At 49.6% G+C, this 27872-nt stretch overlaps 1 protein-coding gene across 4 annotated transcripts in view; it reads left to right on the plus strand.

The window, feature by feature from the left end:
- The window catches only part of MTCL1 (microtubule crosslinking factor 1), a 125181-nt gene that overhangs the window by 68170 nt on the left and 29139 nt on the right, over window positions 1–27872 (plus strand). For all 4 annotated transcript variants that reach the window (XM_061168971.1, XM_061168970.1, XM_061168972.1 and 1 more), the window contains exons 4-8: window positions 4494–4553; window positions 9880–11151; window positions 12214–12369; window positions 22414–22644; window positions 23837–24034. In XM_061168971.1, coding sequence (XP_061024954.1) covers window positions 4494–4553; window positions 9880–11151; window positions 12214–12369; window positions 22414–22644; window positions 23837–24034 — 1917 coding nt within the window. The remainder of the gene's footprint in view (window positions 1–4493; window positions 4554–9879; window positions 11152–12213; window positions 12370–22413; window positions 22645–23836; window positions 24035–27872) is intronic.

Here is a 27872-nt window from a genome sequence, read left to right on the forward strand (position 1 = left end):
TGATTTGCTGGCAGTTGGCCAGACTAAAAAGGAAGAGTGGACTGAATCACAGGGGAGCCGCCCTTCTGGGTTGTGTTTATTTGATAGTCAGCATTCACCCCTTTCCTTACTGTTTCTTGGTAGAGACACTCCACTGGATCTGAGTCATCCAGAGGGGTGAACCAGCCATGATGCTCATACAACTCCTTCTGTACCCAGGGTCCCCAGCCAGTGCACCCAGAGCACAGATCCCTGCCTGGACGAGACTTGAGGCGCAAGCGCAGAGGGGCCTGCACCCCGGCCGGGGGCTCAGGACGGCTTGGCACCTGCCTGCAGTGCCGTGGGGTACCTGGCCGGTTCCTGCTACCCTCAGGAGGCTTCCTGGTCTTTTTCACCAACCGTATATGTACCAGTCATACCTCAAGGACCAGACTAATAAAAACAATATCACCTTATGGAAAGAGACCCAAAAGTTGGCAGATAACTTCTAATGAAGTGCCACTGAAACCCTACGTAGGACATCAGCGATAGCCTCTTTCCTCTGACCTCTTTACAAAAGGATTCTAATTTCCTGTTTTTTTTTTTTTTTTAATTGCAAAGGAAATAGTGTTCACTGTAGATAATTTGGGGACTTTGAAAAGCCACAAAAAAGAAATTTATTGACTCACTCTTAATTCTGTCATCCGAAGAGGATCACTATTAACATTCTGATATACATTTCTCTAGTTTACTTTTCTCACATACACATGTAATGCATATGCATACTTTTAAAAAAAAATTTATTGGAGTATAGTTGCTTTGCAATGTTGTGTTAGTTTCTGCTGTATAGCAAAGTGAATCAGTTATACGTATACATATATCCCCTCTTTTTTTGGATTTCTTTCTCATTTAGGTCACCACAGAGCCTTGAGTAGAGTTCCCTGTGCTATACAGTAGGTTCTCATTAGTTATTTTATACATAGTATCAGTAGCGTATATATGTCGATCCCCATCTACCAATTCGTCCCACCCCCCTTCCCCATATGCATACTTATAACTTATTAGATATAAAATGAAGTCACAAAATACATGGTGTTTGTCATCTGCATTTTCCTTTTAATGTATTATATTTCTGGAATCTTTAAGTATTCTTCAAAAACATCATTTTAATAACCTGTGCGGTATTCATTTACTATTATAAAAGGTACTGTGACGAGCACTCGTGATTCATTCAAATCTTCACACAGGTCTCTGCGTTCTTCCTTAGGGTACGTTCCCAGAGGTGGGGTTCCTGGCTGACGATATATGCACTTGTCAGGCTGAGCGGCCCACTGGAAGTGCTATAGGACCCCACCCACCCCCCACCCCCCCCACCGGCCCCTGACTGATGCTGATCGGTGGGGGGCGGCTGCCTCTGGGGATACTTGCTAACACTGGATGTCATACTTCTTTTGGTCCATAAATCTCGAAGTGAGAAACAATACCTTGTTGTTTTAATTACCAGTCATCGTGTTTATTGGCCATTTGTTTATTTTCTTATTAAGATGGTTTTATTGCTTGCCAAATAGTATTCTTTTGTCTGTCTTGCGTTTGAAAAATCTTTTCTTCCATTTTATCATTTGCTTTTTAATACTGTAAGTGGTTTATTTTGATAATATAAACATATTTTAATCTTATAAATCCACTCTATCTTTTCCTTGGATGTTTCAGCTTTTGTTTTTTTGTGTTTATAAAGTTCATGCCCCCAGAACAAATAGAAATTCATCTCTTTCTTTCTGGGATTGTGTGTGTGTGTGTGTGTGTGTGTGTGTGTGTGTGTGTGTGTGAGTGATTTCTACATTTAGATTTTTAAATCATCTGGAATTTTTAAAAATACATGGTATAGATCTATTTTTTTTCTGATCCATAGGTGAGGCTGTGCTCCAGTAAAACTTAGTCACAAAATAGGCTGTGGGTTCATTGGTCCTGACGGTGTGCTCCAGTAAAACTTAGTCACAAAATAGGCTGTGGGTTCATTGGTCCTGACGGGCAAAGTTTGCCTATCCCTGATCTAGTTGAATTTTTAATCTTTTTGTCAAGTCCTTCCATCCTCTTATCTCCCTTACAAATACACAAAAAGTATTTGTGTGTGTATGTATATATACTCACACACACAAATACTTTTTGTGTGTATATATGTTGCACTATGTATATATGGAGACAGAGAGGAGTTTGGTTAAAATGACTTATAAAATTATTGGGGAAAAATATGACATCTTTGTAACATAGGTCTTCCCATCAGACAACATCTAGCATTCATTTATGTCCATCACCAAAGTTTTCTGGTTTCTTTATTGCTGGTTAATCTCAATCCTTGCAGTGTTTTTTGTTGTAGTTGCCATTGTGGCTGGGATCTATGTCGGGGGTCCCACAAACTCCTGCCTGTTCCCTGATTCGCTAGAAGGATCACAGGACTCAGGCAGTTTTGTTCAGGGCGGGGCAAGGGAAAAAGACACCCGGGCGGGTCAGAGGAATCTGTGCCCGGGCCCCTCCAGCAGGAGCTCCCCCAGAAAGCGCCCCTTCCTCCAGCCCCGAAATGCAGCAACCGTGATTCTGCATAGATTTTCAGAAACTTCTGTCTCCACTTCTAGCTCTCCTCTGGCTTCCAGACAGTTTTCTTTCAGCAAGTGCAGAATCTGTTTTCTGTTCCTTGGAAGATGTGATGCGGGCAGGCGGCTTGCAGAAGGCAGGCTTGCTGCAGTCACTGTGGGCCCTGGTTGCGACCACAGTCCCAGAATTAAACCCCTCAGGCTGAAGCCTCGGGAACAGCCTCTCTCCCTGATGCTTTATTGTAACTCTTCTCTATAGTGAATCCTCAGAAGCGTTCATCTCACTCGGCTCATTCAGATCAAAGAAACTCCTTCACTGCAGCGTGAAGAATCTTGGAAAACCTACTTACAATGGGTGCAAAAACTCAAGCCCTTCTTAAGACAGGCTCAACTTCACCTGTTGGAGGAGATGGTGGTTCTCTTTGTAGTCTGACCCTGCTTTTACTGAAAAAGCTAAAGGAAAGAAAGCCGCTTCTGCAGCTAGGGGTTTAGGAACAAGCCTCCACCCCCGTTGGCTGGCCGGGGAGCGCCCACACCCCATGCTGACTCTCTACTTTCTCATTCCCTTCTCTCAGTTACCTTTCTCCCCAGGCCTCCAGCCTCCCAGAGGCTCAGGGGCAGCTAGAATTTCAATTGTTTCTTAACCCTGAAATTCATCCAATGAATGGCACGGTCTAACCTTCTGACATCGAGACACTGTAATGTACACAGAACTGAGTGAATCTGAGTGAACTGAGTGAACGTAAGATCTGATGTCATGGAGGCAACTTGCAGAAGAGCCTCCTTCCCAGGCTGGGTGGTGTGCGGGGTGCAGCAAAGGTACGAAGCAGAGAGGGCACTGCCCCTCTCTGGGTCAGCTCCCAGGGGACCCCGGTCCCCCTCATTCAGGTGAAGCTGCAGAGGGGAGGGGGTGGCCGTGGGGGGAGTCTCTTAACTTTCCAAACTGCTTTCTTCTAACTTGTGCTGTGATTACATCCATCCTTTCAGGTTTCAAGTTCCTTTGTCTTCCCTTCAGAGCTTCTGGCTCTCCTTCCAACCGTTCTTTCTGTCTCCACACTTGGTGTGAGCGGGAACTGTCTTGGCCCCCTGTGCTCCTGTCTCAGACATCCCTTGGCCCTTTGATTTACTTCAGACACACTTCTTGCCCATAGCAGGCAAAGGTGCGCTGTTACGCATGTAAAACTAGGCCGGGACCCAGCCTGGCCGCTTCCCACATGAAGAGATGATGAACTCGCTAAGACCTAAGAGGTATGTTTAATCAGGAATTGGCGTGGGTTCGTGGAGAATGTTGCAACCTGGATTCTCCGTGAACAAGGGCCACCGTCTCTCCCTCCGACCACTTTTTACCTCACTGCTTACCACAGGTACTCAGGAAATGGCAATTAATTTTGATATTAGCCCAAACAAAACATAATTCGGAAGGTAAGGCAGCTCCAGAAACATTACATATCTTTTTCCCAAAGCTTCCTACCCTCTTCCTTTTCCTGTCTCCCCTCCACAGTCACAATGACCCAACACTCCCTCCTTCATGAAACTGAAGGATTGGGGAAAACCCCAAATCCAATAATCAGGACTTAAAGCCTCTCAGGATGCGAAGACCTCCCTGAGCTCACCCAACTCCCTTTACTGTATTGTATTGTATTCTTTTATATTTATATTTACATACTTTTTTGGCTGCGCCGTGTGGCTTGTGGGATCTTAGTTCCCTGACCAGGGATTGAACCCAGGCCACGGCAGTGAAAGCTCAGAGTCCTAACCACTGGACCACCAGGGAATTCCCCCGACTGCCTTTATATTGTTCACTCTAGTTTGTTTCTTGATTCCAGTGACAAAAAGAGCCTCTGTCCACTGTGTGTGTCCCCTCCCAGTGGGGACCTGCCACCTAGTGCCGGCTCCCACGTGTGACACCCCCCTTCCGTAACAGAATGTCACCTGGATCTATTTCAGAGTTCCCTGAAGAGAAGAGGCAGCCGGGAAATGTACAAAGAGAAGAAAGCCTTCACTCAGGTAAGCAGCGTTCCACTCTCATGTTACGACGTCTCCTCATTTTGAATTTTCTCAAGTGTTAGTGTCACCTTTAATATCATCAAAGAAACATGAGCTGCCCAAACATCTGGACTCATCCAAAGCCTCTGTGGGAGTGAAAACTGTCTTCCCAAACCAACAGCTCTTTTGTTTCTCGCACCGATCAGCTGGTGGTTTCTTCAAGAAGGAAAGGAACAAACTGGCTTCCTGAGCAGCATAATTGCATGCCGTTCAGGGCTCTGCTGTGCTCACAGCTGGTGGCAGGCGTTCTGGCCTTTGAAGACATTCACACAGTAAAGTAGTAAAATAGCACAGCTGCCGTTGTGTCGGGTCATCCATAAAGCATCGTTTTGAGTGTTGGTGTTTTTTTATTAATGCACAAACTGAAGGGTGTCTTAAATTGTCCTAATAGAAAACCAGGTGTTCTCTCCAAGGTGGTAAGAGTGGGGCCCTTTCTGTGCACATGGCACGTGGCCTTCAGAACTTCCTTAGCTTTTCTGAACACTCGCTTTTCTGGATTCCTTCTTTTGAAAAAAAAAAAAAAACTGCTGCTAGTATTAGGTGTTGGCGAGAACAAGGCATCATTGGGGTGTCAGCTTCCTGAGCTCTCAGGGCAAGGACTAATTAGAGAGATGCAGTAAGTCCAGGAAACTACGAGCTCCGAGGCCCGGGGCCGGCCTCCCTGTGAATCCCACACCTAATTCCCTTTGCTTTCTCCCCTCTCCAAAGTCCCCCATCCCCAGAGCAGCCTTCACGGAGGGCCTGGCTGCGTGAGCGGGAGGAATGCCAGAGGTTAACTGTTCTCCACGTCTCTGCTCCCCAAATCTCACTTTGGAATCCGCTAAGAAGGGCGACATTAAAATCTGTCGTCCCCACTACTGGGAGCTTCAACCCCCTTGGGCTTTGAGTCTGTTTCAACGTACTGGCTCCTGACCAGGGAAGAGCTTCTCTTTAAAAGGGTCATCTCTACCCATCGCGGGATGGACAGCGTGCAGTGCACTCACCCGAGGGTCAGTCAGGCTGGGGACAGGAGAGGGGAGACCCGGGCTCGGGAGCAGGTTAAGTGCCCAGCCTGCGGGATCGTTGAGCGAGGAGTTTCTGTCTGGCAGAGTGGTGGAACGGAGCGCCTTGGGAACTGCAGGTCCGCAGCCAGAACTCAGAGGAAACTGGCGCCCCGGCGCAAGGTAGGCGCACGCGCAGTCAGCGCTGGGGGGCTGGCCAGACGGCAGACTTGCAAGCCAAAGAATATATACCCGTAGCGATATATTTCTGTCGCTTGTCAAGGCCTTTCCGCTGGTGGTGGCGGCGGTGGCCCTGTGTGTGTCCTCCCCCTCATGCCCTGCTTGCCTTCTCTGCCTGCACCAGGTGTGTCACGTGGGAAGGTTACTGGACCTGCTTTCATGCTGCATTCCTGAGCTATCGGACCATCTCCTGAAACCAGAGCCTGAGATCAGCTTAGACCCCTCCCGTGGAGTCTTGGCTGAGTTTTAGAAAGTCTTCAGTTACACGATGGAAATGGGTATCCAGCCCGTGCTGCTTTAGCTGAGGCTGTGATTCCCCATCTTATTAGAAGGAGTTGGCTTCCCGCCCCAGAATAGGCTGAGCCCAGCTCCCTGTACACCCACCCCCAAAAACACTGCTCCAGCCGCCTCCACTGAGCGAGGAAGTCTGATCCCTTTGTTAAAGCCACACACTCCCTTGGCTTCAAAGATGGCCTTTCTGTCAAAAACTGCATTTGTCTTGGTTTAGTCAGGCCTAGTAATGCATGGGTGTTGCGTAGAAATGAAGCACGCTTTAATCATCTAGTAGAATTTCTCGTATGTGGGTAGTTTCTTTAAGGAACAGGAAGGCTTTTTGGATATTTGATCAATCCTCAGGTAATCTATGAATTGGACGCTCACTAGGGTATATCATAGAATCTTTTTTTTTTTTTAATTTATTTATTTTATTTTTGGCTGTGTTGGGTCTTTGTTGCTGCAAGCGGGCTTTCTCTAGTTGCGGCGAGCGGGCTTCTCATTGCGGTGGCTTCTCGTTGTGGAGCACGGGCTCTAGGTGTGCGGGCTTCAGGAGTTGTGGCTCGCGGGCTCTAGAGCACAGGCTCAGTAGTTGTGGCGCACGGGCTTAGTTGCTCCGCGGCATGTGGGATCTTCTCGGACCGGGGCTCGAACCCGTGTCCCCTGCATTGGCAGGTGGATTCTTAACGACTGTGCCACCAGGGAAGCCCTATCATAGAATCTTGTTTCTTTACCTGACCTGGGTTTAAGTTCAAGGAGAGAGAGAAGGATGGTTGTAGTTTATAATCAGGCTGTGGGGAATGGCAGAGAGGGGGTGGGGGCGGATGGTGTGAGGTTTCTAGAAATCAAGGCGATTTGAGGGCTCTCTGGGGTTTTTTTTACCTGTATAAGCGGGGCGCAGATGAGTACTTACAACCAAGTACAGAACCCTTGGGGAAGGCCCAGTCTCCATGTGCCTCTCGTGTGCCTTCCCCGATTTCTCAGTTCAACTTTTGGGGGGAACCCTCAGGAGAGATGGCCTGAGACTCTCTGATCTTGGTTTGAGACAAAAGCGTCTGGAACTGTGCAGGTGACTCTGCCCGTTGGCCTCCACCGTCTCAAGGCCTCACCAGTTGTGAGTTTCCAGGGAAGTAGGGTCAGGACACGGGTTATGGCTGGGGCCCTGCGCATCCCTGGGTCCGCCCAGGCTTGAGTCCTGGGCTGGAGGTGGAGTTCCCTTGTGGCTGGCAACAATCTCCTCTCCGATCTCCGCGGCTGTCCCCAGGCACGAAGGTGAATTTCTGTGCTTCCGGGTAGATAGGATCGTTTAGGTGATTTTGGACACAGGACAAACACTGGCTATCAAGTTAATGATGGGGCTAAGAGTCTTCCTATCCCAGACTTGTCACCCCCAAACTGATTCATTTACAAAGCATTGACAATCTATCTCCATTGATATGTATTTTAGCTCATTCAAACTCCATTCCTTCCTGTGACAACAAAGACCTCTCTGTGTATTTGGATACAATAGATTTCTTACAAATCTATGTTTACCAAAAATTGAAAAGATGCTTTTGATTGTTCTACTCTCAAAAGTTCTAAGAAACTGGGTTGTTTAACATGCCAATTTCTGATACATAGTAGGTATTCAATATTTACCGAAGGAATGAATGAATCAACAAATAAGTATGCTTTCCCCCTTAGTATTAGGATTAAATATAGTATGTCTTTTACAGCCCGTGTATTCTATGTAGGCCCTTTAAAAATATAAAGCATTACCCCAGCAGTGATAACCCATCTTGCTCCATTGAGCAGGGCAGACAGCTTTATTTCTAGTTAGTCACAGAAACCCTTGTTATGTCTGCCTAACCAAAAACAAACCAGATCCTTAATGTGATAAGTTCTTAGATCACGAAGACCATGCTCTCCTCCCAGTGACATTTATATATAACTCTCCTGATGTGCAAACAGGAAAAAAAAAAAACCAAAACAGAATTACTGGCTCCTTTTCCCCAAATTGAGTTTCAGACAAAGCAGAAGGTTGGCTTCAGCGTGCTAGAGTGTGGAGATTGACCACATACAAACCACTCAGCTATATGCTGTTCGTTTTGACCTTCACAACGACCTTGCTTGAGTTGAGGGTTCTGCTTTGGACATAAGGAGCCGGTTCCCCAGGGCTCTGCGCTCAGCCCCTGCTGCCATGGACAGAAGGAGCGGGACCGGTAGGCCCTCTGCTAAGAGGTGGCGTGAGAGGTAGTCCCTCAGAGGGCGCGCAGGCAGCACCAGGGCTGCTTTCCGTGTGGTTCTGGCTCACAGCTGGCCTGTGATTTTTCTTTGAATCTTACCTGTCACTCTGCTTTTCTTTCCTTCCATGGGTTTGTGGCTCGGGCAGGAGGGGTCTAGGGGTGGAAGGAGGAAAGGTGGGGGCACCCGGGGAGGTGTTTCTATGTCTTTCTGCCTCATGGTAAGCGAGTGGCAAGAACAGGGTGGAGAATGAGCCACGTTCTCTGAGGATGAAGCTGCGCCAGCCCTGCTGGCCTGTTTGCGCACAAGTGATCTGGAAGAGTCATCCTCCCCCAGGGGGCTGACTTGCTGTGGTTTGATGACTCTCCCTCCCCTGGGTTGATGGGGTGTGACCACCACCCAGTGCATCACTGAGTTTGTGTGGCAGGGGGAGCCTCTGCCTAAGTCTTTGTCCCCATGACAGCCTTTTGAAACTTGGTAGCCAATCAAAGAGGAATGATTCATGAAATTGGTCACTGTTGCCAGCCACTGAATGTGAAGAGTTCATGCAGCTTCAGGGCATTGAGACCTGCACTGCGAAGGCAGAGTCCACTTTCCAGTTGGTCCAGAAACTGCCTTCTTGACCTCAGCCGAGCAGTGTGGGCTTTTAGTAGCCGCGAGCCTGCTCCGGTGACCCTCCAGAATCCTCTGGGATCCCGATGACCACCACTTCTCAGGTTTTAAACCAGTTAACACTTTGCCTTGGGTTCCTGAGTTTAATTTCCTGCTGTGTTACAGCCACTAAAGGTGCGGAACGTAACCAAAGTCAAGTTCGCATGGGGAGAGGGTGCGAGTCACCCGGGCTTAGGTTTGCAGTAACCATTTCATACTAACCGTCAGAGCTTGGTACTTACTGTGCAACTCGGCTTCCAAAGCACCCTCATGCCCATCATCTCGTGATTTGTCCTCATGCCATCCCTGTGATTCGTTGGGGGAGGGGAGGCAGGGGAGGAGGAGAGTTGGGTTGCCGTGTCTCAGGTTCCAGCAAAGCCAGGCTGTGATTTGGGGTCACCTGGCCTCCCCATCCTGTTAATAACTGTGAGGTGCTGGCCTGCCCCTCTGATGAGGTAGGAGGTAAGTGGCAACAGGTGGAAGTGGCCACAGAGGCCTGTCCACCTGCCCCAGGCTGAGCAAGGGGTCTGGGGTCTCTCACTGGTCAGGGTGGACCCACAAAGTAACGGGGGGCGGGGGGGGTTGCCGCGTTGCTGACGGGGCTGGGTTTCATCTCATTCACTCCTCTCCACTCATCTCCTGGGTGATGGTTTTCATGTGCACGTTTTTCCAAGCTAATTGTTTGGTTTCCTTTGTTTCTGTGACAAAGCCACCACCAGCAGTCCTTGGTGCCCCCATGAAGGCCCCGGGCTCACCCTGGCTCTGTCGTGGTCCCTCTAACGAGCGACTCCACGCACTGACGTGAAGATCGGTGTTTTTGTGTGTGCGTGTGTCGGGGGCGAGGTGCGAGGGAAATCGTCAAAAACAGGAACATTTGGTATTTTCAAATAACCCTCCTCTGGGCTGCTCTCTCCTGGCAGGATGACAGCGCCGACCTGAGGTGCCAGCTCCAGTTTGCCAAAGAGGAGGGCTCGCTGATGCTCAGGAAGATGGCCAAGCTGGGGCGGGAGAAGGACGGGCTGGAGCAGGAGCTGCAGAGGTACAAGGCCCTCTACGGGGACGTGGACAGCCCCCTCCCCACGGGGGAGGCCGGCGGGCCGCCCAGCACTCGGGAGGCCGAGCTGAAGCTGCGGCTAAAGCTGGTGGAGGAGGAAGCCAGCATCTTGGGCCGGAAGATCGTGGAGCTGGAGGTGGAGAACCGGGGCCTCAAGGCGGAGATGGAGGACCTGCGGGGCCAGCACGAGCGCGACGCGGGCCGGGAGGCCCTGCCCGGCGTTCCGACCTCGCCCTTCGGGGACTCCCTGGAGTCCTCCGCAGAGCTGCGCCGGCACCTGCAGTTCGTGGAGGAGGAGGCGGAGCTGCTGCGGAGGTCCATCTCCGAGATCGAGGACCACAACCGACAGCTGACCCACGAGCTGAGCAAGTTCAAGTTCGAGCCGCGGCCGGAGCCCGCGTGGCTGGCGGGGGGCGCGGGCGGCGGGGCGCCCCTGCAGGACGAGCTCCAAGCGGCGCGGCTGCAGATCAGCGAGCTGAGCGGGAAGGTGCTGACGCTGCAGCATGAGAACCAGGCGCTGCTGTTGGGCGTCCCACGCTGTGACCCGGCCGCGCCCCCGGGCCCGCGCGCCCCAAGCCCCCGCGACAGTGACGCTGACAGCGACGCAGGCAAGAAAGAGAGCGACGGGGAGGACGGCCGCGCGCTGCAGCCCCGGCGGGAGGGCCCCATCGGCGGCGAGAGCGACTCGGAGGAGACCTTCGAGAAGACGTCGGGCTTCGGCAGCGGGAGGCCGTCGGAGGCTGGTGAGTGCCCGGCGGAGCTGCTCCGCGCTCGGGAGGACTCGGAGCGCCTGGCGAGCATCAGGCACGAGGCCGAGCGGCTGGAGCGGACCCTGGAGCGCATCATCACCGACACCGACGGCTTCACGGACGCGGCGCTGCAGGGCGGTGGGGCCTCGTCGGGAGCCGGCGTCCAGGGCGCCAAGGAGGAGCCCCAGCTGCTGGGGACCCTCAATGCGAGGATGAAGGCCTTCAGGAAGGAGCTCCAGGCCTTCCTGGAGCAGGTGGAGCGGCTGGGGGAGGGCCTGTCCCCTCTGCCCCACCTCACCGAGTCTTCCAGCTTCCTGTCCTCTGTGACCTCCGTGTCCCGGGACTCCCCCGTCGGGAACCTGGGGAAGGAGCTGGGCCCGGACCTGCAGGTAAGGGGGCTCCTGGCTCTGCCTCCCTGCTCCCTCCTGCTCCTCCTCCTCCTCGCTGGCCTTGCCGCACTCCAGCTCACCCTGCTCACGGCTGCTTGGTTATGATCGCACACCTGCCTTGTACTAAAGCCTCAAGTTTCAACCAAAGCCTTTCTGTTGGTTGGGTTTCTCCTTTTTTTTCCTTCACGCCCCCTCCCCACGGTTTGGTTTGATTTGGTTCTGCTCTCTTTTGTCTCCTTGTTTCTTTCCCTCTTTTCCTCTGATTTTTAACTGCGCCGCCGCTGCTCTTAGCTGAGAGGTCCTCCCTCTTGACACAAGGCTAATCCTGCTGGCAGCGCTAGGATCGTCGCAGTCTGTCCCCTTTTTTTGTTTTTGGCGTCCCAAACGACCAGCCATCCCAACGGAGAAGCAAAGAGGAGTTTAAGACGCAGTACAAACGCTCTTCACGGTCAGGATAATTAGCAGACTTCCCGGGAGCGCGTGCATCTCTGCCTGGGTTCACAGGCCCAGGGACAGTCCAGCCCTGAAGGCCGTAGGCAGCCCACCCGCTCCCTCTGCGACACAGCCCGGCCGGGCGAGGAGCGCGGCGGAGAGAAGGATGGTTTTGATGGCACCGCCGGAGCAGCAGGCGGCGAGTGGAGTAGCCCCAGGACTGCTCTCGCGTGCGCCGCCCTGGACTGGCTTTCGCTGCGCGACCACAGGAAGCAGCAGGAGCCTTGTTTCCGTATCCTTCGTGGGTAGTGCGCTTGCGGGCGAGTCTGACTCGTGCGTGCCCATCGCATGCGCCTCATAACCAGCGTGTTGCATTCTTCTCCCTGTTTCTCTGTTTGCTTTTCAGATCTCTCAGCCCGCCATTTTGCTCAGCCTCATCTTGGCTCTGTTCTTTCCTCTCTCTGAGGCCGCTGTGTTTACGTTGGTTTCTCTGGTCATGCTTTTCCTCATCCCGTAGTTTTCCAGCCGTCTGTCTACCTTCCCCACCCCACCCTGCCCTCTTGTCCTTTGTGTTTTGTTTAAAATTTTAAAACAAAAACAAAAAACAAATCCCTCCCGTGCACCTAACAGTCCAAACTGAGAGATCAGCTGGAGTGGCAGCCCGGGCAGGAGCGAGGGGAGGAGCGGGGGCCCCTGCATCTCCGAGCCACACGGGAGCTGCACCGTCGAGCCGACGGGGACGCCGGGAGCTGTCGGCCCGGAGCCCAGAGCTGCTTCAACCTGGAGGTCAGCAGGGGCGGGTCCCAGCGGCCACGCCCCCTCCCACCCCTCCTTCGCCGTGTGTCGGAGTGAGGGTTCCTACCTGGGTCCGAGGCCCCTACGGAACGGGGAGGGGGGCCGATGCGGAACCAGGGGAGACTTAACTGAATCAGAATCCATTGCATGCAACTGAACTGAGGGGTCCATACAGGGTGAGGGCAGGGGGACTGGTTCTCCTGGGTCCTCGGGCAAAGCATATGAGACTGATTGGGGAGTGCTCTGTGGCTTCTTGTCAGACAGTAAGGAAAGCAGGACTGAAAACCAGGCCATGCCCCTCCTGTGTCTTGTGGGCCCGCCCCACGTTTTCCATGCCGGCGCTCCAGTCGTAGGGCAGAATCAGGGATGCTCTCCTGACCCGGCGGCTCTTCAGCAGTCTGTTGTCATAGCAACCCATGTCCACAAAGCTCGCAGCCCCCACAAATACTCCATTGTATGCAACAGTTGTCCTCTCAGTGAATGCTCTTCCCTGCAAGTAATTCAACCCAGTGCAGAAGGACAGGTGGCCCCGAGGAGTGAGTGTCTGGCTCTGGTACTGCCCGTTGAGGCAGATTACTGCAGGGTTAGAGCCGCATGTTATGCATTAGAAAAGGTCGGGATGAAGGGTCTTCATTCATCAGTCCCAGCGAGGATGTTACCATTCAGCTTTGAGGCATCATAGCAGTTCCCAAAAGGCAGGGGAGAGGACGAGGAGTGTTGCGGCTCCTGTAGCTGGTACCGATTTTCTTTTTTTTCCTGTATGATTTTATAACTATAAATATACAGTAAAAATGAGCAAAAACTAGCCAATCAGAGTACATCAAATGATAGGACACGTAAGGCCACGACCGGCCCGTCTGCGTCCTGTCCTGCACACGGGGTACTGGCACCAAAACCCATGGCCAGAGGCGGGGTGTCGACACCAGTTTTCTCTGCCCACCTTGGCCCTTCCTCGTTTTCCACGGGCTGCTCCCTGGTCCTGTCCCTGGAGCCCTGTGATACACCCTTCAGGGCGTGTCCCACGTAACCACGTCTGGTTCACTCTGGTGAGTGTCGGAGGGCTCCTCTCCACACGCCCCCAGGCGCTGCTGGATCCTGTGGGCGTGACGAGTGTGCTCCTCGCTTGCCCAGACACGCGTGCTTTGCAGAGCTTCAGAAACTGGCAGTGGTTCTGGACAGAGGAAGATGCTTCGTTGAATCAAACCATGTTGTGGTTTGAATCAACCATGTTGTGGGAAAACTAAACCTTCGTAATAGGTCCATTAGCAGAGTTAGTTGTTGCCATGTGACTTAGGGTCACTGAACAGTGTAGCTCACAAGGGATCTTCAGACGAATCCCCTCATTGTGCAGATGAGAAGAAGGAGTGTGAAGCAGTGTCAGCAAATTCTCCCCACCCCCCAGCCAGCTGGTGGTGGAACTGGGTCCATAACCGTTTCCTCGGGCCTGGTCAGTCCTCTCCCCACCCCGACCCCTCCTGTGAGGAGTGCTGCCTGTACAGCAGGGACTGGTCCCCACTGGGCCTGGACACCTCTAACACCTCCAACACGAGCTCTGTCTCCTTGGGGGCGGTGTTTCCAAATGCAGGTCACCCAGCTATCTTGCCATGGAATGTTTCTTCTTTTAAGCATCTGTCTGGTTTCCTTTAATTTTATACATTTTAAGGAGGAAGTAAAAAAAACTCAAAGTGAAAGGCAAGGTCCAGGAGCATCATTTTCTAGAAGGGGAGATAGAATTACTCAGGAGTTAAACATCCTTTGTTCTCATTTTTTATTCACCAAGGCATTTCACACAGAAGAGAAAACTCAATTATGTATGCAAACACATTGTATATTAAAATACTTTATAAAAGATGAAACATATTCTAGGACCCCTCTGATGGCTCCATAGTTTTCCCTTTTATGAGAAGAGCCGCATGGAGATCGCTTGTAGGGTCTGGGACTCAGTGGAGCTGCTGTGTCCCTGGGGTGGATATCACCCTGACAGACTGCTCAGTTTGGTCTTTGAATATTACTTTGGATTAAAGAATTGTACAATGGACCGTTCTAGGGAGCAGAACTCTTAAAACCTTTTAATGAAAATGTAACTGAATTCATTGCCAACAATTGCTTTCCTGTGAGGCTCTAATGGAAACAGTGCACAAAGCTTCCGTCAGGTAGCAGGGAAGCTGCTCTGGGTTAAAGACACACATCACATGGCATGGATGTCATTTCTGCTGTACAGCAAAGTGATTCAGTTATACATATATATATTCTTTTTCATATTCTTCTCCATTATGGTTTATCACAGGATATTGAATATAGTTCCCTGTGCTATACAGTAGGACCTTGTTTATCCATTCTATATATAGTAGTTTGCATCTGCTAATCCCAAACTCTCAATCCATCCCTCCCCCTTGTTAGCAGTTTTCTTTACTACCTCTTCCATTGCCCTTGAAATGACCATGGTTTGTCTGCACAGCCAACTACTCCTGTACACGTGTGAATTTCCTTCAGCTCCTGGCCCTTAGCTCCTCGGAGGGGGTGGTGGAGGGACTGATAGGACGCCCAGGATCAGTGGCTTAAAAGAAGAAACAACTTTCTCAATTTAAGCTGATGTTCAGAAAATTTCTCAATTCCAATTTCTCAAGTTCCACTTGTGAAGTGCTTTCTATGTTTTTTGCCTTATAGATTTTCAAGTTTGGGGAAAGGGGAAAGAAGTTAAGTGCTTATTTGACAAGATTTGGGTGTTTGGCCAAACACCCAAACTTAACTACTACTAGTACTAGCAGTACCAGTAGCAGCAGTAATAACAAGGCGAAAAAGAAAAAAACTACCTTACTCCAGGGTACCGTGTTAGCAGGTAACAGATCTGTGCAGTGAGAGGCCTGCCCCTCTGACTGCACACGATAAGCTTGGGAGGGGAAGGTGTATCTACCCAGCCTCTCAGAACTGTCACAGCCAGAGAGAGCCGGAGTCACAACCTGCTAACACCCACTAACCTACTAATGCAACCACACAAAAGTTAACTGCTCAGAGGAGAACAACCAGACTTCAGAAGGACCAATATTGCTGTTGCCTGTTCCTCTCGGTAGATATCAGCAAGATTCTCATGTGGCACTGGATTCTTCCCTGACTTTGCTCCCTGTGGCTCCCGGCAAATCTGCTGAGAGATTCCCATCTGTTAAGGAGAGCAGGGTACGGAATATGTGGTTTGGAATGTGTGGGGTGCCTTAAAAATAGTTCTGAATGAGGAGTAGCCAAGCACGGGCACTGGTCAGATTACACACATAAATGACACCGAGCCTGTGCCCAGAGGATTGAGTTTCTGGGTCAGAAATCTCAGAGATCTTCTCCTGAGCCCCTCCTCTTGTCCTTTAATCAACGAGCTATCCCTTCGGCCTCAGCTGTGACATACCATCCCCGATAAAACGACGTGGGGTTTATGCCAAGTATGTGTGCACAGGTGTTGACCCGATAAACCACTTTGGAAAGAAGGGGTAGCAAAACCGGCCAGAACAAAATGGAAGTCATGGGAGATGAGGTCACAGGGATACAGGTGGAACGGAGTCCTAGTTAGAAAGTAGTGTTGCTAGTGTCTAATAAGTGGCTACAATGAAAAGCTTTTTTTTTTGTTTCATTTTCTTTTTGGTATATCGAGATAGTGAAGTTGTCTCCTTAAGTGTGGAAAGTAATTTATAAGCCACTATCTCTGAAGATGGCCAGGAAATTAGCAGTGTAAATCGGCGTGGGACACGCCACGTAGGGGCAGGTGTGGGCTGCGGGCTTCCCAGCCAGTAACACAGGGAGGTGGCTGTGGTGTCGAGACGAACACAAGCCCACAGCCTGGGGGCCACTGCGGAGGGTGTCCATTCACGTAAACAGTCTGCGCAGGACGAGGTCAGTGCGTTCGATGTCTAATCAGAATCTCAGGTGAGTGCGCGGAGGATGGTTTCAGAATCTAACCTTCAGGACATGGCGATGAAGGGAAGTATGTATTTTCCGGAGATCTCTGTGTTGCGTGAAAATGCTGTGAATGTGGCAGTTGTGTGGCCCTGGATGGAAATTTCTGCCACAGCCTGTTTGTATTTTGGCTTTTGTAACACTGGAGTAACGGCATCCTGACAAGGAGCAATTAGTTGTCCATAGAGTTTAATGTTCCATTAGCAAAAATAGACCAGAAAAGAGGAAAATATGTTGTAGATGAGGAGGATCTAGAAGTTTCTGTCATTGACCAGCCTCCACAGACGACACGGGAGCCGCTGTAGGTGAATTAAATGTCCCAGATGAACATCCTCATAGGACTTCAAGGGTCCTTTTCTGTGACCCTTCCAAGGTGAGGTTCAGAGGAACACATTTTTAATCAAACAACACTGAAATAGGAGGCCTGTATATTTGTTCAAAATAAAAAGTTTATATAATTATTTATTAAGATGACAACCAAACAAAATAGTGTAATATGTAGAAACTAAATTAATAGGTCTTTGCTTTTCTTAAAAGATCAGCTTGATTTCAATGCTCGTTTTAACATCTAATAATTCAGAGCTTTGAGCTGGTACCAAATGTGTTAAAATACGGAGGATTTTCATATTTTAAATGTATAGAGTAGCATGTAACTCAAAAGTAAATCTGGGACTTCCCTGGTGGCGCAGTGGTTAAGAATCCGCCTGCCAATGCAGGGGACACGGGTGTGATCCCTGGCCCGGGAAGATCCCACATGCCGCGGAGCAGCTAAGCCCGTGCGCCACAACTACTGAGCCTGCGCTCTAGAGCCCGCGAGCCACAACTACTGAGCCCACGTGCCACAACTACTGAAGCCCACGCACCTAGAGCCCGTGCTCCACAACAAGAGAAGCCACTGCAATGAGAAGCCCGTGCACCACAACAAGGAGTAGCCCCCAGTCGCCGCAGCTAGAGAAAGCCCGCGCGCAGCAACGAAGGCTCAATGCAGCCAAAAATAATTTGGAAAAAAAAAAGAAAAAGTAAAGCTGGAGGAATTCCCTGGTGGTCCAGTGGTTAGGACTCGGCGCTTTCACTGCTGAGTGCCGAAGTTCAATCCCTGGTTGGGGAACTAAGATCCTGCAAGCCGTGCAGCATGGCCAAAAGGAAAAAAAAAAAAAAGTAAAGCTGGCCGTAGAGCAACCAGGTGACCTGGAAGCACTCCTGTGCCAAACTCCTCGAGGGGCAGGAGGGAAGCCCCAGGAGGGCAGGGGTCGGGGGCAGCTTACTTACTGCTGTGTCCCCAGCATAGAGCCGAAAGCTATAGGCACTCAGTAGATAGAAAGTGCTGCATAAAATATCTAATGTCCTTTTAAATATAGAGCTCTATTCCCAAGAAAGTTAGGAAAATCTTCAAGGGTTGGAATTGACTTCAGAATTGAAAATGGACAGGGAGAGAAATGAAGCAGGACCACCCCCGCAAACTGCCCTTTATGAAAGGCTGAAGAAGCGTCTGTCCATGGCGGGGGGTGGGGGGGGGCAATAGGACAGCTTGCCCAGCCGCGTGGAGCCTCCCCAGGGTACCCGTCAGGATGGCGGCCTCACCAGGACCAGGCTCTAAGCTGATGTCACCTGGAGCTGCAGAACCCCCGAGGAAAGGAGAATTTCTGTTCAGCTGCTGGCTTCTGCAAATTAAAGACCACCTGCGGGCACATCCTCAGCCCAGGCCACACTCGATATCCTAGCTAATGCCCCACCGCCGATGCGCTCATGGCGCTAGCACAGCAGCAGCTGGAGCCACTCTGAGACCTCCAGATCCTAGAATTAGCAGATAGAGACTGTAAAAGAAGCGCTCTCAGATCGATCAAGGGCCAGCAAACAGGACAAAAAAGTAAATCGTACTGTAAAAGATCCCACATATTAAAGAAAAAAGAATAGAACTTTTAGAAATGAGAAATTAGTCATTGGGGTAAATTCGATGTGTAGAGAAATAGCCCTCTTCAGAGAGAACCCCTGACTCTGCCTAGTAGATATAAAAGGCTGCAGTAATAATATCTAGTAACCAGCAAAGTACAGAGGCATTCATGGTCTCAGTAGTTCTTGAGTTTCTTGAAAAGAGGATGACCTTAAATCTCTAGCTTTCAAAAATTTTATCCCAAAGTGGTGAGTTCCCAGTGTCTCTGATATTCGGTCTCCATCCTTCTTTCTGTAAATTCTCTTGTAGTCAACCCTGTGCTAGGGCAAGTGCTCTGCTCCTTTATTGTCTGCATTTCCTACTCTTGGGATGTGATCTTCACTCATGACAATCCAGGCAATACCAGCTTATATCAGAGGAGAACAGCGGTACCCTCGGTGAGAAATAACAGATTAGTTAAACGTAATCAGAATGAACTAGTGAAGTGACAATTGTGTTTCTTGCAACAGACCACTCTAATCCCCAGCTTTATAAATCACCTATCTTTACGCAGCAGAAACCAGTGAGTAGGATGGCATGCCTCAATTTTAATGATGACTGAGATTTTCAATATGACAGTGTTTCCATCTCTAAAAAACATTTCAAAAGGAGAAGCTCGGCCTCTATCATTGCCATTTGCACATAAAAGATGGATTTTACCAATAACAATTATGTTAAAGATTCCTTTAAGTATTTTAACCTAAAATGTAGCAAGCAGATCTTATGTAGCTCCTCCAAGGCACCATGTGTGTCTGTTAGGTGAAGGAGCCCCAGGCCGGTTACCTAGAGCATCCTGGGTGGGAATGTGAGGAGGAAAGAGAGGCCTCCCATGGGGCAGGAAAAACTCTAACAGCAAAGTGTACAAACTTATTAACTATGCAACTGAGAGGCACATGTGAACTTGGGCAGTGAATCTAAGAGGCTGTGTGTGAGGTGGTCATGCTTGACCATCAGGACTGCCAGCTCTGGCGCCCCCAGCATTTAAAAAGCTGTCTCGAAGCTGCTATGGGGGCTGCCACCTCTCGGCCTGGTTTGTCTTACCGTGGTGGCCGAAGCTCAGGTGCTGGGTACCGCTTACCCACCCGTCTGCTGGGTGAGAGATGCAGGGCAGGCGGAGCCCAGGTGAGGCTCTGGGGGAGCTGCTGAGAGTCACTCCTCTGCCACCGCGCCCACGCGTGCCATGTCACTCCATGTGTGTCCCTGCCTTGTGCACGTTTGTCCTGCGTCTTCAGCTCAGACCGAGTTCTTGCTGCCACTAAACCCCTTCCTTTGTCCCACCAATCAGCTCAGGGGCTCCCCTCTTTTACCTGAACAGAGTGTATTGATAAAGGAGCTGCAGGGTCAGCTTGCGCAGGTGGCCAGAATGCATCAAGAGGAGGCAGGGAGATTTACAGACACCATCCGGAAGGTAAATACGGACCACGGTTCAGCACCACCTTCTCTGTCTGCAGAGCCGAGAGAGAGAGAGAGAGAGAGAGAGAGAGAGAGAAAGAGAGAAAGAGAGAGAAAGAGAACAAGAGGTGTTTTATAAGGACTCTGTCTCCCGCACAGGCTGGGCAGCCTGGGCTCGGGGCTGGAGGGCGTGTGGAAGGGACATCCCTTCAAGCTGCCCCCTGGGGGTCTCATAAAGATCACTATCTCCCTCCCTGCTCGAAAACATGCATTTCCATGCTGACATTGTGGTCTCGGGAAGGTCTTCCTAATATCTAATCTAAACTTTCCTGCAGCCAGAATCAGCAAAGTAAAGTAAGGGCCCTAAATGCCGGACATTAAAGTGTGTCCATAACTTTCACTGTCCTGCAGATTGATATGTTTTGACAATATTAGGTTAATTTTCTGAAAGAAACATCAACAATTCACCCATTGTTTTCAGAAAGCTGCCATTAACTGAGCTGTGGCCTTATCAGCTCTTTCAGCTGTTTTAGAGTAACCTGTTCCTGGCCCCTGATCCCTCATCCACTCAGTCCTTCCCCAGAGTTCCTAGGAGACGGACTTCACTGCCCGCAGGCCTCCGAGGACCATCCAGTTCCTGCCACCCCGGATCTACTTGAGTTGTAAACAGATATCCAGGCTCGGAATTGCCATGGCTGCTGCTTTTTGTATTTGTTCTTGAAAGATATCTGTATCTTTAAAACCAAAAACCAGTTGATCTTGAAATGGCACCATGGTATTTTAAATGCATATCCTATGCAAAATAAGGTACCTGTGTATCCAAGAACGTATTTTGGCAAGGAATGTGAGTTACACCGAAGCCCTGTGTTGCCGTGGTTGTGCTTATCTAAATGGGTCAAAAAACTGATTAAGGGAGCCCCTTCTGCACCTTGCCACGCAGAGCAGAGCGGAGCCAGGTACCATCCTTTACCACTAGATGTGCACCCCTTTTAAAAAGTTACATTTATAGGTCAAGTTTCATGTATTATTAGGTAATATGAAATTATTTTCCTTTTGTAATGGGTAAATTCCTACGTAATTTAACTTTTTTTGCATTGCACCAAAAATCATGTTTGAGTGAATTTATCCCTGGAGACGCCGTTAGCAGAATAGCAGGGTCCCAGGTGTTTCTAGTACTTGGATTCAGGATAAAGGGGTGGGTGTGAAGTCTCCCAGTCCTCAGTTGGAGGTGGTGAGATGGCATCTAGGCTTGTTCAGAGGGGAATGGAAGGGGTCCCCTCACCTCCCCGAAGGCAGAGGACCAGAACTCTGAGACTTGGGAAGTGTGTGGGGTCCTGGAGGAAAGGTCAGAGCCAGCAAGTCAGGAAGGGTCGTTTCCAGGAGGTTAGGGATGAAAAAACCAAGAGAACAGCCCCTTCCCAGGGCTGTGCCTCCAGTGGCCCATCCTGGGGGCCCCTCTGGGGCACCCGCCATGCACTGGGCACTGCACAGCATGAGTTAGCGGCACTCAGCAGCTGAAACTTTACCAGGGTCAGTCGATAGCCTAAGATAACACAAAAATAAATTGCAGACACTGGATTTCCAGCAGCTGGGCTGCTGCTTCGTCACTCTGTCCTGTCCTGCATCCACAGGGGAGCGAGCCGGTGGTGGGACTCAGGGCTGCTGAGAGAGTGAATGAAATCGCCAGTGCTTTATGTTATCCCAGCTTCAAGTGCAAACTCGGTCTGGTATCACGACAGTGGCCGTGCAAGTGACCACATAGCCCAGGGCCTCACAGAGCGGCCTCGCTGGTCACCGGGCTTTAGCATGTCGGTCAGACCGGTGTCGACCTCAGGCAGCCACAGTCATGCTCCCATGGTCCCATGGCTTCTGAGCACCCATCAAGTTCTTTAGGGAAACAAAACCAAACCCACCCATTGGCTTTTGGCACAAGAGGGGGTATTAAGTTAGGATAACGATAAGGCTGGCATTCTAACCCTCTCTTTGGTCTGTGGAACAGAAAGCTTTCATCCCAGGTATCACTTTAGCTACTATGGATGTTACTCCTGTGCCCTTATCTGTAAGTTAAGATTTTATTCACACCCTTTTGCTTAGTCATTATTGACACGTAACAGTTGTTTACCACTTGGAAGAGTGTCTGTCTATACCGACGTGGAAAAGGCAGCAACATAGTGATGGAAAACATTTCTTTCCCAGCAATGCTTTTGTTTCCCTGAGTGTCGCCCATACCTGGTAGGAAGGTGAGGTCTCAAGCGTGGAAGTAGCTTGTCGGTCTTTCCTGTGTGCTCACCGTCTGTGCAGTCTAGTACTAGCTTGTCCTCTTTCTGTCAGGGGCTGTGGGGACCACAGGGCCCAGGAAGTCAAGGGGAAGGATTCCCACTTGCTCGGCCTTGACAACTGCAATCTACCTTGGGTACCAGCCCCTGTGTGGAAGGCAAATGGGGTCTGCATATAAGTCAGCTGTGAGCCATCTATTCCAAGAGACAGTTCTCCTGACAGAGTTTAGAAACCTCTAAAAACACCACGAGAGACTCCATAATGAAAATTGATCCTGACACCTCCCCCTGAAAGAGCACTTGCTTCTGAATCAGAAAACGCTCAAGGTTTTTTAAATAGCGAACCTCTCAAGGAGTTTACTAAATGTGGGGGAGCTTCTGCGTTTCACGTCCCATGTGCAAAATGGCACGGATTGGATGGCCGTTTGCAGAGACCCTTGGTTTGGGTGCCAGGTCGCGACAGGTACCCGTCACACCGTCTCTTTTCTTCCGTTCAAGATGGAGGAGGAGCACCTGTGTGCCTTGCGGCGGCGGGAGCTGGAGGTGCACAGCCTGGCCCTGCAGAACTCGCTGCACGGGCAGACCTGGAGTGACGAGAGGCTCTTGATGCAGCAGGAGCTGTGCTCCCTGAAGCAGAACATCTTCCTTTTCTACGTCAAACTCAGGTGGCTGCTGAAACACTGGCGGCAAGGGAAGCAGACGGAGGAGGACGCGGAGGATTTCACGGAGGTACCTCTGCCTGGGGAGTTCCTTGTCTTTGCATCTGTTTTGCTCTTGCCCCCACCCCCAGCCAGGCCCTGCTCTCCCCCTCCCGTGACACGTACAGTCATGTTCTGCTGCTTCAGGGTATTTTGTCAAGTCCAATCCAGGCAGTGGAAATGCAGTAGGTTGTCCAGTGCTGCCCTTTGACCTTGTTTTAAGAGCACGCTGGTCTGTAACGTCATCCTGCAGACAAGTGTTGCTGCCACGTCTTTTGCTGCTGACAGATGAATTCGTTAGTTACCACCCTGAGGTCCTTATCAGTTCATTCCACAGTGATGGTTTGTAAAACCTAGTTCTAACGTGTTCTCTCTTCTTTCCATTTCAGTTTTTGGTCCTAAATGCCAGAGCCCGTTCTGCCAGTGCAGTTTCATACGGTCTCTCTGAGCTCCAGGGGGTACTTTCTTGCCACCTCTGAAATCTGTATACGCTTCCTTCTTATGCCTCAATTCCCAGATTCATAACAGAACCAGAACTGAGTTATTTGCTTTCTGATTTTTATTAAGGCAGAGTGACCTCCAGCTCTGCAGGCTCCTTCCTGGCCTTGCTCTCTGGTGAACACAGGGCTGGAGCCGCTGGTGTCCATGTGTTCTGGACATCCACGCCCCTGGCTACCTTGTCGGCTGCTTTCAGGGCTCTGTGACTGTTGGTTCCTTTTAGCCCCTGAACACCTTTCCTCTGCTTCCTACTCTCACAAACAGTGTATGTCATTTTAAGACACCCTATGAATGGGAAGATAGTGATGCTCTTGCCTCAGGGTGAAGAATGTCTTCAAAAATGAATTCAACCTGCTTCCAAATAGCCATGACCTAGAAAACCATCATTAAGCAAAACCTAGTAATAGTTGTAAAGTTTTCTGTTGATCTGTAGTTTGGAGTTCCTCCTCCTCTAATTTATAAAACTGTTAACTGTGAGCAGTAATAATTTATAAATAGTAATATTTCTAATCTCTTCTAATAAACCTGGGCACCCACTCTATGAAATTTAAATGGAGAAAGTGGCCAACGAGTGCCATGGCCAGAATGAGCCTATTAAGGGAAAGGGCTGAGAAGCAAAGACATGATAACCCCTAAAGTGGGTAATTATCCTCAAACACTAAAAATCAGGCTTCAGGGCAAAAGGATTCGGGTGGAGGTGTGATCATCCCCTCCTGCCGTTTCAGAGCGAGCTTCCAGAGACCTTCCACAGGCTTGGGGAGCCTGGCGTGCAGGAGGATGCAAAGGTGGACGGTCCAGACCAAGATGACGACGGTCCAGGCTGTGGCTTTTCCCTGGGGGAGCATCCTCCACAATTTGGTGTGCAGATCGGTGACCACGGATCACGGCTGCAGCCCGCAGACGGGGGACAGCTCCACAGGCAGGTGGGTGCCCACGCCGGGGAGAGGAGACCCCTAGTCTGTCATCAGTTCACGTGCTGTTGTTCCCAGGGCAGAAAGGTCTCGTTTATTTGGCTTATTCACATAAATAAGGACATGATAAGGTCACATGGATTGTGTCCCCTCAAGGCCAGCGAATGTACCTCAGCAGGAAGAAGAAACAGTATTGGATGGAGTAGCCTGTACCTTATAAAGGTTGACCATTCTTCCAAGGAGGAAGTGCCATGACCATAGCCAGAAAAGGAACTTAGGGCTTTGCTGTTGTTTGCTGAGTGGGCGTCGGCATCATCACTAAACTGGCAACATAACGCACAGGAGGAAAGACACAACAAGTTTGGTCTTTTTAATCCCCAAACATGTATAAAGTGTTTCAGGTTCTTTTTAAGCCACGTGAAACATAATGTCCCAAATAAAAATATTTGACGACACTTGGAAAAAAAATTAAAGCGTGTGTAGAGAGGTGGGATTTCAGTGTAGGACCTTAATTATTAGTGCTGCCAAACGCCCCATTCATTTTTATAAGCAGACAGGCCCTGCTGAATAAGCCAAAAGATACTATGGCCCCCAGAGTTTTTGTGCTTTTCTACAAAACGGCAGCCGTAGAGGGTTCGGCGTGCTGAGGTCCTGCGAGACTAAGGCTTTCTTGCTCCTGGGCATCGTGGCCTGAGTCCCTCCTGACCCTGTGTTGCTTCTTTGAGGGTCCGGCGAGCAGAGCCTGGCTCGGGGGTGAGGCGCAGGGCGGGGTGGCCCCAGACACAGCTGCAGCTGCTCAGCCACAGGCGTTCGGGTGCTCCCTGCGCGCACACCGGGCTCTACAGCTGCGGCCCCTCCCTCCGCCCAGAGCCTCAGGGCACCAAGGGGGTGAGGAATGGCAGCAGAACCTGGGTGCAGATCCAGAGCAGGAAAGTGGCGCCGTCTGAGCTCAGGCCTGGGGGAGTGTGCCTTTCCCCTACTGCTTTCTCTCCGTGTACAACTCATATTTTCACAACTGAAGACCTGATTTCTACACATACCCATCCACCCTTCATTTTTCCCAGAATAATATGACTAAAGAAAGAGGTTATACTTTCAAAGGAACTTTTAATTACCGTTATTAGGAAGTCTGTCGTTAGGCCAGTGTCCATGGGGAGATTTTTAGCTCATGGAATGTGTTTTCCGGCAAAGATCCAGTTAGAAAATAAAATGCTACTTTGCGAAAACATTCTCTAACATCTACCAGTTTTATTATTTTTAAAAGCGATGTTGTCAGTCAGTCCTATGAAGTATCTGTGATTAATTCACATAGTATTCCTCAGTTGCCGTTTAGCCACAAACCCACTGCCTCTGAGGGCGCGAATTGGGTGTTTCCCACGCGTGCATCCAAATGCTTTGGAAAGGGGGGAGGAAAACAATGTAACACATCTGGTTTCCCAAACAACAGTCATGGAAAATTTTCCCCGTGAGATGGAAAACTATGGAAAGTCACTCAGCTGGAACCTCCCGTTCAGTGTATTTTAACATCCTCTCTCTTTGCTGCCGCCTCCTTCCAACATTCATTTCTCAGCTCTTCCGCTTGAAATGGACCAGTGAGTCTCCACTTTGTATGGTGGGGGGCAGAGGCCGTGGATGGGCTAACAGAGTGGCTTCCAGATGGCAGATTCAGATCTGCCTTTACTGGACCCGTCTGCCCATGGCAGTCAAGTGCACAAGGCCGTCCGTCCGTCCAAGGACACAAGATTAATGAGCTCCACCGCAACGACAGCTGGCTCCCCGGGAGTGCACGTTCCCCGGGAGGAGGTCTGTCTGCCCTGTTGCGGAGTGGGTACCAGCCAAGCAGCCTGGATGCAAGAGCCGAGCATGTGTCTCAAGGGAGGTGCCCCGCAGAGCCGCACCTTCTCAGAAACTCCCAAGAGAGCCTCCCAAGGTGATAAGCAGAGTGGGAAACGTGGCCTGACTTCTTTCCCAAGGATAAATTAGCAAGTAACAGAATTTCCCAGGCCTCGCTTTGTGTCATACTGAACATTCTTACAGTTGAACACAGCGGATGGCAACATTTATCATGTCAAATGAGGGAAAAAAAAAATTACATGTACCGAGTTGACCTTGGAAATAGTTGATAAAAAACCACCAGGTTGGAAAATGTTTGGCTCTGTGAACATTCCCCACTGACTGATAGTGCGGCAGGGACCCGACTGTCCTGGGAGCAGTGAGCACTTTGAGCTCACCCAGCCTTCGTGGAAGGGCCCAGGCTGGGGATGAGCTCCAAGACGCCCACCACTGCATTAAGCTTCTGAGGCCAGCACTGCTATGGCTGTGTATGCATTTTATACTTATTAATAAGTCCTGAAATCAGGTTTTTAAACACAGGATGGTCAATAGGGCCAGAAGTATGACCTTGGGGTTCCGACAGCCAATCTTCCCAGAATTGGATTAATTAAAAGATAAGTTACTTTTTCATTCAAGGCTGTGACCTAATACTTTTTTTCTTTTTTTAATTTAATTTTTTTTTTACATCTTTATTGGAGTATAATTGCTTTACAATGGTGTGTTAGTTTCTTCTTTATAACAAAGTGAATCAGTTATACATATACATATGTCCCCATATCTCTTCCTCTTGCGTCTCCCTCCCTCCTACCCTCCCTATCCCACCCCTCTAGGTGGTCACAAAGCACCAAGCTGATCTCCCTGTGCTATGCGGCTGCTTCCCGCTAGCTATCTATTTTACATTTGGTAGTGTATATATGTCCATGCCACTCTCTCACTTTGTCCCAGCTTACTCCTCCCCCTCCCCGTGTCCTCAAGTCCATTCTCTAGTAGGTCTGCGTCTTTATTCCCGTCTTGCCCCTAGGTTCCTCATGACCATTTTTTTTTAGATTCCATATATATGTGTAAGCATACGGTATTTGTTTTTCTCTTTCTGACTTACTTCAATCTGTATGACAGACTCTAGGTCCATCCACCTCACTACAAATAACTCAATTTTGTTTCTTTTTATGGCTGAGTAATATTCCATTGTATATATGTGCCACATCTTCTTTATCCATTCATCTGTTGATGGACACTTAGGTTGCTTCCATGTCCTGGCTATTGTAAACAGAGCTGCAATGAACATTGTGGTACATGACTCGTTTTGAATTATGGTTTTCTCAGGGTATATGCCCAATAGTGAGATTGCTGGGTCGTATGGTAGTTCTATTTTTAGTTTTTTAAGGAACCTCCCTACTGTTCTCCATAATAGCTGTATCAATTTACATTCCCACCAACAGTGCAAGAGGGTTCCCTTTTCTCCACACCCTCTCCAGCATTTATTGTTTGTAGATTTTTTGATGATGGCCATTCTGACTGGTGTGAGATGATACCTCATTGTAGTTTTGATTTGCATTTCTCTGATGATTAGTGATGTTGAGCATCCTTTCACGTGTTTGTTGGCAATCTGTATATCTTCTTTGGAGAAATGTCTGTTTAGGTCTTCTGCCCATTTTTGGATTGGGTTGTTTGCTTCTTTGATATTGTGCTGCATGAGCTGCTTGTAAATCTTGGAGATTAATCCTTTGTCAGTTGCTTCATTTGCAAATATTTTCTCCCATTCTGAGGGTTGTCTTTTCGTCTTGCTTATGGTTTCCTTTGCTGTGCCAAAGCTTTTAAGTTTCATTAGGTCCCATTTGTTTATTTTTGTTTTTATTTCCATTTCTCTAGGAGGTGGGTCAAAAAGGATCTTGCTGTGATTTATGTCATAGAGTGTTCTGCCTATGTTTTCCTCTAAGAGTTTTACAGTGTCTGGCCTTACATTTAGGTCTTTAATCCATTTTGAGTTTATTTTTGTGCATGGTGTTAGGGAGGGTTC

The sequence above is a fragment of the Eubalaena glacialis genome, chromosome 15, assembly GCF_028564815.1.
Source record: "Eubalaena glacialis isolate mEubGla1 chromosome 15, mEubGla1.1.hap2.+ XY, whole genome shotgun sequence".
NCBI lineage: Eukaryota > Metazoa > Chordata > Mammalia > Artiodactyla > Balaenidae > Eubalaena > Eubalaena glacialis.